Below are 9,546 nucleotides of genomic sequence, written 5' to 3'. Positions count from 1 at the left end.
TGTCCAATCGGTCCCAGTCTCTGCAGCTGTCTTTTGTACTTGCTCCTTGTCGATCTGTGCTAGGTACTTGTAAAGTTCCTCAAGCATCGGCTTAGCTCCCACAAAGTTAGTCCCCTGGTCAGACTAGAGTTTCCTAGGATGGCCCCTTAGAGCAGTGAATCGCTGGAAAGCCTTCAGGAAACTTTCTGTTGAGGTCTTCCACTAAGTCAGCGTGTACTGCCCTCGAAGCCATACAGCAGAAGACTATACCCCAGGCTTTCCTGCTAGTTCTCCTCTTCACTGCATCTTTAACACTCGCATGACTGAGGTTTCATACTCCTCCACCAAGCCTGAAAAACGATCATTTTGATCCCCAAATCAGGCTATCCTATTGGCCACTGTCTCCCCTCTGGGCTCCAGACTAGTTCACACTTTCTCCCCCAAACAGTGGGGGGTTCCATTGTCTTCTAAATATCCATTATCTCAATTGCACTCTGCTGCAGGCAGAAACATTATAAAATAGTAATGTAGTATATATATATATAAAATAGTATTATAAAATGTAATGGTAACTGCAGATTCTGTATGTAAAATCTTTATTAAAAAAAAGCGTATAAAACAGCGCAATCTGTAGCGTCACATTAAACTCTTCAGTGAAACAGACAGTGAAATGGGTTGCCAAATTTTGAGAGAGAAATAAGCAGGCAGGTCTATGAAAATGTTACTGCATACGTTGTGCCCTGAGAAAAGTGAGACATGAAGCAGTAGGCTAGTGTGTATCTCTGTCTGACTCCTATATGTGAGCAGGCCTGGTGTTTCGGGCATCAACTCGCGAGTTGAAAAACAGTAGAAACTAGCTAAATAACTTTTTTTTTTTTTGGCTGATTTTCGTTTTTTTCCATATTAACACAGTTCGAATGTTGAGGAAGCTTTCGATCCCAACAGATATCCGTTTTAGAATCATTAAGTGGTTTAAATTACATTACAAACACAGCAGTGTTTCTGTGTGTTTCTGTCGGTCTTGTGGGGGCGGAGAGAGTAGTGAAAATAAACAAAACCATTTCGCTACTCACCGAAACAAAGGCTGTTTTGTGTTGTTGAAAGTCTATTCTCGGAGGTGGGAAGCCTCTCAGCACCCCACCTACTCTGTAAAATACACTTTTTGGGCAGAAAATAAAATATGTCCGCGAGACGGAAATTATTTGTATTTACTCCACAGTGCCCTCTATTTGGTTAATGGTAAGTTCAAATTGTCCAGATCTGTAGAGGGCGCAGTGGAGTAAATACAAATAATCTCACTAACGCTCTGGACCAGGACTAGGAAGCGGCCAGTATTGCGTTAGTCTTTTTCGGGACAGAATCTAGTTGTATAAACAATATAACATTGTAGCGAACACAGCAGCTACAGTAGGTGAGGGCAGCCCCAGCTAAACAACAGGCCGCTCGACGTTCGTATGGAAGTATTTCACTGAAGATGTGGCCAAAACAACAGTGGAGTAACGAGGCTAGGAGCTAGCATTGTTAGCTCGCCGCCAAGCGTCATGGCAGAACGTACACCTGGTGTTTGCATTTCTCCATTTACAACTCGTACATCTACATAAACGTTCATATTTCAAATATAAAGAAAAATTCGGGTAACCCATAAGTACCCATAATCTCCGTATTGTCCAAAAAAAAACATTTTAATCCGTATTTCTCCGTATTTTCTCCATGCTTTCAACTACGTGACCCTATCGGTTGGGAGGTGTAATTGCACTCTGATACACTATAACTCTATGAGCAAATGATCGCCAATCGGATTAAAATGCTTTTTATTGAACAATACAGAAGTTACGGGTACTTATACCCACCCGAAGTAAATTGTAACATCCGTGGCCACGGAATAAGAACTTCATATTTTAAATCCAAACTTTTATGTAGATATACGGGCTGTAAATGGAGAAAGTGCAAAAAACAGGTTGAAGTTTCGTCATGACTGTCATAATATGACCGTCAAGTAATGCTGCTATAAATCTAGTAGCAGCAAGCGAACTATAGTAACTTGTAAACAACCCAGTGTGCAAACTGTGCACAAAACACGTGGGCAGCTATATTATTATTACCATTATAATGTAATTATATATATATAATTATAATAATAATAATAATAATAGAAAGACGTGAAAAACAAGCCCAAAGTCGCTTATAATAAGCAGACATGGCAACATTGACTCGCATAGACTCGCTGCACAGCTCGTCTACGGGCCGCTCTGCGGGGGGTCTAGAGGTGTCAACTGCTCTTGCCTGGGGGAGAGAGGGGGAGAGCGGTCAATTTAGCCGAAATATAACGGCTGGGATGGTATATATGGTATATATTTCATATTTATAATACGTTTCAGAAGAAAAAAAAAACGGAGATGATTTGAAACAAATATTTAGGAAAAGTCATGAAAGGGGAACTTTCTCAGAGCTTCATGAGAGAAGATAATCCACTTTAAATTCTCAAAATCGGTCATATTGATAGCTTAGTCATGCAAGTGTTAATGGTGTAAGGGCCGAAAAGATCCAAGGTCGTGTACTCAAATGGTGCAGCTGGCATTGTGCGCTCAGGAGGGAGGTCGCTCATTACTTGCCGGCACATCTTTGCCCTGCTCTTACGACAGTGCATGCAGGAGTCAATCACATTTCGAGCAACCCTTGGTCCTTGCACTACCCATGCTTTGTTCCTCATTCGCAGGAGGGTTCCAGCCACTCCTTCATGGTTGGCCCGGTGGGCCTCTTCAGCCAGAAGGATGCCGACCCACTCCCTGTAAGGTATCAAGGGCACTCCGGGCCGTCCTTCGGCCATGGTTTGGACTCGGCCGCGGCACAGTAAGAGTTCAGAAGTATCTTTGTGAACCACAAGCCTGTTTAAAGTTGTTTCGGGAAACACACAGAGTCTTCTTTCAGCAGTTACGGGGAGCAGCAGCTCCTTGTGATTAAGTCGGCAACGTTGAGTGGTCCAGGTATCCACCACCAGTCATTTACGGGACCAGCCTTTTGGATTTCCCCAACCCGGTTAGCAAAAAATGTTTGAAACCCATAGCTGTCCCTGGATTGAGCCTAGCACCGTCTGACTAACCTTCCGTGCTTAAGCATGGAGCCTTTTAGACGGGAGGCGAATACAGCTCCACAGATTTCCGCTTTGACAGGGTCACCTCTCTGGTCAAGGGGGGTCAGCTTGGCCTTTGACTCCACCAGCCGGATGCGTACACCATCAGAAGTCTCCCACCGCATATATAGCACGGCACCATAGGAATCACAGCTTCCATCCGAAAATGTAATCCCCCATGGTTTGCCCGTCCAGCCGGGGGGCGTGATGCTCCTGTGAAATGTGATGCCGCTTAGCCGTGTGTACTCTCTGAACAGCTCTACTGCTTTTCCTCTGAGTTCATCGGATAGTGGCTCGTCCCAGGTGTCCTTTGTCATCTTGCCGGCTTCCTGGAAGGCCTTCCGCACGAGAATCACTCCTTTCTGCTTAAGTGGGGTAGCGAGGCCAAGCGGATCATATAGCCCAGCAACCTGGCTAAGTAGCATACGGCGTGTCAAGGGGTTTGGCGTTCTCTCCACGACGTCCTCTTCGGTCAGGTCAACTTCAGTCCTCATCTTCTTCTTCCTTCTAGAGAAGTTGATAGACACCATGACGAAGAGCTTATCCTCACAGACGAGGTACCCAACTCCCAATGCCTTGTTGTCCTCTTCCTTGAGCTGGTTCGGCAGAACCAGTGTCTCTGGTTTTGACTTTACCTTGGTTGCTATTTAAGACTTTCCAGCCGGTGCTTCTTTGCGTTATGATAATCTGTGTCTCGGTGCGACCTGTCTGTCATGCCGTGCGTTTCCTTGTTTTTATTCCTGTTTACCTCCTGCGTGAGGATTGCCTGTGTTCAACTCTTATTACCATCATTCCTGTGTCGTGCCCTGCGTTTGGATCCTACCTGTCCCGTCGAGTTCGTATCGTGACAGTATCATAACGCCATCTATGGATCCAGCGGGGCACGAGTCTGCGACGGGAGATTCGGCGGATGGCCAGTATGTCTTGGGCTGTTTGGACGCCATTCTCGACACCCTGCAACGTATTTTATCCAAAGCGCTTTACATTGATTGTGCCATTCACCCATTCACACACACATTCATACACCGATGGCGGAGGAAACCATGCAAGGCACCAACCTGCTCATCGGGAGCAATTTGGGGTTCAGCGTCTTGCTCAAGGACACTTCAACACTAACTCTGGGGGAGCGCCCCAGCCCAGGATCGAACTGGGAACCTTGCGGTTTCCAGTTCACTCTACCCGGCCACTCTACCCCTGAGCCCATGTGGGGAGCGAATGCTCCAGGCGGGGGAGTTGCCCGTCTGCGCGCACACGGTGGTGGAGACAATCCGCCGCCACGCCGTGGAGGTGGGAACTCCCGGCGCGTGGGGCGGCTCCTCCGGAGCATCGGACTCGGGTCCCAGCCTGCTGCCCGAGGCATCGACCTCCTCATCAACGGACCCGCGGGTGAGGGCCCGAACCTGTCCTCCGACCCGCGGGAGAACCCACCGCCGGGGGTCGCCTCGGGGGGGGGGGGGGGGGGGGGGGCGCCGCTCTTCCTCCCGCGAGAGAGCGTGAACCCGGCGATGGAGGTCGTCGTCGGGGGATCACTGTCGATGGAGGTCGTCGTCGGGGAGTTGCCATGGTCTCTCCCGCGAGAGGGAGGGGGACCGTCACCGAAGGGCCTCGTCCACCGATCTTCACTTCTTTCGCCGTCCTGGGGCGCATCGCCAGAGGTCTCCGTCTACTGAGGTGGCGTGCCGTCAGTCACCGTCCGGAGCGAGGTGTCGCCGTCCAGTTCCTGCTTCCCCCCCTGCTCCTTCTCCTGTGGGAGAGGGCCCGCCGGGGCACGAGACCTAGAAGCAGCGGCGGATCCGGCTTGGTCTCTGCTTCTATTGTGGCGTCGGCGACCATCATATTAATAACTGTCCTGTGAGACCCCCGCGTCCTAAGTAGAAGTTAAGTTTCTGTTTTGTTGTTTGTTGCTACTGTGTTCTTAGTTTGTTCGTGCCGCTGTGGTTCTGTTTGCTCACCGTTTTTGCCCTTGGTTTTTCCCTCTGTCTCTCTTTCTTACCTGTCCTGTCTGCAGCTCCTCCTTCGGCCCGGGTCAGCGGCGACGAACGGCGGGCGGCCTGCCGAGACGTCCGGACCTGGAAGGGGCGCCGCCAGTTTCCAGGTGCGGCGTCCGGTCCTTCTGTTTTGGTTGGCGGTCTCGGCAGGTCCGCTTGTGTCCCGTACCCCGGTCGTCGCTGTCCGGGCCTCTGCTCTTCCGCCTTGACCCCCCCCCCCCCCCGGCTCTTCGCCTGCCGTCCGGGTCTCCCCGGCCGCTGTTCGGCTGGAGCCCTGGCAGCACCTGCCCCCCCCTCCTGGCCCTGGCCCTGTCTCTTATATATCTTACATTTGTTCAAAATTTAAACTGGTCCAAAATTCGCTTAACCTCAGATCAAACGCTTGGATGCGCTACGTCGTATCCAATATCAAATCTGAGGCAGGGGGAAAAAGCCTTGCGTTTTTTGGGCCCTGGTCGTGGAATGATCTACAGACCAGATTAAAACTGGCTTCTTTGATCCCCCTAGTGACTTTTAAGAGGATTGCCATGGGCACACTCTCCAGCCATTGCTCCTGCTTTGACGTGTAGCAAACGCTGTGATCTTAGTTTTATATTAGCTTAGTAGTTTCATGATAAATTGTTCTTATTAGTCTTTTTATTAGTCTGTTATTGGTTAGCTATTTAGACTCTCTCTGAGCCTCCCTGGTAGTAGGTATTTGGTATTACGGATGTTATATGTTATGTCATGCTTGCTTCATACCTTGCTTATATATATGTCATGTCCTGTATTTGTTGTTACTGGCAGAGCTGTGTAACATTTATTTGCCTCTTCTCTTGGCCAGTGCACAATCGTAAAAGAGACTATGGTCTCAATGTGATTTTACTGGTTAAATAAAGGTTAAATAAAATTTTTAAAATAAAAATAAATTTGCACATACTGTACAGTGAAATGTGTTCTCTGTATTTAACCCGGGAGCAGTTGTGTCTTGCACAGGGACACTTCAACACATAGACCATGGGGCCGTGAATAAGCCTCGTATAATTATTACTATAGTAATAGAGACAAATGTGTAGGTCAGAAGATACTGGAAAATGGAAAAATAATTGTACTGTCATTTTTCATGTGAAACATTGACAAACTTTGGATGAACCTATAGATCCACAGTATAAGGTGTAAAATAAAATAACTTGACTAGAACAACTTCTATTGATAGAAAGCACTACTTATTCCATTATGACTAGTAATCTACCCTACCGCACCCTTATGATACACCTTAATCTTATCCTGTAAATACCCTTTAAATTGACCCCAGTACTAGGGATGGGCAATATTATCGATATCACGATATATCGCGATATTTTATTTCGCGATACTGTATCGCGATACTGTATACTGTATCGCGATTTTCAGATACAGGCTTTATGAAAAACATTCAAAGAACCTATCAGAGATCTGCAGCTACTCAATATGTAGTGTATATATAAACAATATGTAGTTGTGATATATGTATATATCGCAATATATCGCAATATATCGCAATATATCACAATATATCGCAATATATCGCAATATATCCCAATATCGTGATACGACCCAAGTATCGTGATGCGTATCGCAATATAATCGTATCGTGACCCAAGTATCGTGATACGTAACGTATCGTGAGATTGTTGCCAATACCCATCCCTACCCAGTACTGTGAATGAAGCAATACACTGGCTGACATATTCATCGCTTTCGGTATGTGTATGGGCAGGTTATGCCGTCATATGGTCATCTTTGACGTCACAGTACTGACATCATAGCTGACTGACATTATAATAGTCTCAAACTTATATAGACTCGCCATGCACTGCACGTGTGGCCTCCAAGAACTCTGGAATTAAGCTTGTGTAGGCCAACTTGTGATAGTCCATATAAAACACAACGGTTAATACAAAACGCCTCGCCACGGTTTAAAAAAGCATGGAAGCCGTTGTGAGTGAGGTGGTCGCGCCAGAAGATCTTTTACGGTTGGAGCGGAAATACAACGGCGAGGCGCTGAAAGGTGTCGCGTCCAAAGAGACCACGTTTGAATACGCGTCGTGTCTGATCAGGAGCAAGTACTCGGATGACATCAAGAAGGGCATCGTTCTGTTGGCTGAGCTGATGCAGAGTGGAGGAACGACGGACGGGTCAAACAACAACAACAGAGACCTGCTGTTCTACCTGTCGGTGGCCAACTACAGACTGAAGGAATACGAGAAGGCCCTGAGGTTCATCGGAACGTTGCTGAGGAGCGAGCCGGAGAACCGGCAGGCCGCGGACATGGAGAGGCTCATAGACGAGGCGCTGAAGAAGGACGGCTTGGTGGGCATGGCGATCGTGGGAGGGATTTGCCTGGCCGTGGTCGGGCTGGCAGGCCTCATCGGGTGGGCGACGTCAAAGGGAGCATTAGGAATATCTAATGAACGATGAACACGGTACACTGGTTCTCGACGTCGGGCCTGGGGACCAAACGTTTTCATGTCAAGGACCCCCAATTAATATGTGTTTGTCTGTGGAACCCCTGAGAATATTTTGTGGCAGAACCCAAATAAAATAATTGTGTTATTAAAATGGTTCAGAAATATTCAAAATTTGTCACGTTTTTTCAAGATTCTTTTGAAAATAGCTAGAGCTTGTAGATCGGCTATTTTCAAATAGGCAATGTATTGGGTTAAAATGGTAACACTGATGCTGATGCTATTTATTAACCCATTTAGACATTTGGCCGATTCTAAAAACGCCTTCTAAATCCTGACCTAAGTTTTCTGAAAAACTTCAAATATTTATTCAAAAATTGCTATAAATGTATGTTGCTATATACTGTACATAGCAATAAGAACCCCAAAAGGGGTTCCCGTCCTGAAAGGTATAGTTACAAATGGGGGTTCCCGCACAAAATGGGTTAAGTAATTTTGCTGGGGACCCCCTGAACCCCCCTCAAGGACCTCTGGGGTTCCCCGGACCCCATTTTGAGAACACTAATCTACACATTCTCCCTGTCATGTATGTCACATATGTCGCAGCTTGGGAGCAACATCTGACCATCCATCAGATGTTTAACATGGTCACACCACTTCATAACTGTTCTGGGCGAATGGCCGTGCCGAGTGGTGCGGAGTCCACTTCAGCTGACTCAGTTGCATACCTGTACTGTTAATAAGCTTAGGTTAGGCTATTCAATCAATTAATCTAACCCGTTTGATGTTGCAGGTGTGAGAATGTGCTGCGCTGTTCGGTGTGTTTAGCTCCAGACAGACACAAACAAACAACAGGCACACACACACACAGGGGTGAAAACATAATCTCCCTGCCGTTCTTTGGCCTGACAGAGATGGAAAAAACAACAAAACAAGGCGTGGTCCAATAAGGGCGTGGCTCCCATGTGGATCCATGACATCATACTGATGGTGATGTCTGTCATGGCCAAATACGGAGTGACAGTGCCCGGACGGTGCGCGTGAGGTTGTGAATACACAAAGACAATTTTACAATATACATCAACCCTGGCGCTCGGGTGGCGCAGTGGTAAAGTCTCTGCCCACCACCACGGATGCACCTGTCAGCAGGGAGTGTTGGGCGGGAGGAGTAGGGTGAAGGCTCTTCGTCCTCCTGGTGGGGGCTCCTCGCAGAAATGTGTGTGGGGAGGAATCAATTGGCATAACGACTAAATTGGGGGAAAAAGGGGTAAAAAATAATTGGCTACTCCAAATTTATAAAGAGAGGGTAATATATATATATATATATATATATATATATATATATATATATATATATATATATATACCCTGATCAACCCTGGTCTATTATATTTAACTAAAAACAAATTTGGTAGGGAGAGTGGGGGGTAGGTGGCAGAGACATACAGAACAATAATAAATACATTCATACAATTAACAACAAATTAGACAAAAAGAACACGTTACAACTCAACTCATCCACACACCTGTGCCATCTGAAACACAAAGGAGAGCCACCAAGTTACTCATTATTTGTATACTGTATTGATTAATGCTATTTGTAACAATATGGCACAGCTAATTATCTTTGACATATTCATGGGCATATTATTTTAAATCAGTGGTTCTCAAACTTGCTGATGTCAAGTTCCCCCAAATCAATTATGTATTTGGCTGCAAACCCCCATCTGAAAATGATGTTATGCCAGGGACCCCCATACAAGATTTAAATGTTTCAAAAAATATTCCAAATTGTTTACATTTTTCAAGATTTTGTTCATGTATGAAGATTGTGATGAATCTGATATGATCTTATTTAGCTACGGACCCCCTGAAACCCCCCCTCTGGGGGTCCCTGGACCCCACTTTGAGAACTAATGTTTTAAGTCACCAATTTTTAAAAAAAAAGCCCTTTCAACCGTGCACATTTTCTTTCTTTTTTGGATGACTGATTATTGATTTAATGAAATGATTGTTGATTAGG

The 9,546-nt window shown here is 46.2% G+C and overlaps 1 protein-coding gene across 1 annotated transcript; it reads left to right on the top strand.

The window, feature by feature from the left end:
• Nucleotides 1-7,044: 7,044 nt before the first annotated feature.
• On the top strand, nucleotides 7,045-7,536 carry LOC308078282 (mitochondrial fission 1 protein-like; the record flags this gene model as incomplete). The annotated part of the gene is made up of 1 exon (XM_080419403.1): nucleotides 7,045-7,536. The coding sequence occupies one exon, from the start codon at nucleotides 7,045-7,047 to the stop codon at nucleotides 7,534-7,536; it is 492 nt and encodes a 163-aa protein (XP_080275529.1).
• Between the last annotated feature and the right edge of the window lie 2,010 nt (nucleotides 7,537-9,546).

Source organism: Gymnoscopelus braueri (assembly GCF_963280865.1).
Source record: "Gymnoscopelus braueri genome assembly, chromosome: 22".
Lineage (NCBI taxonomy): Eukaryota > Metazoa > Chordata > Actinopteri > Myctophiformes > Myctophidae > Gymnoscopelus > Gymnoscopelus braueri.
This window is presented reverse-complemented; position numbering and strand designations above follow the sequence as displayed.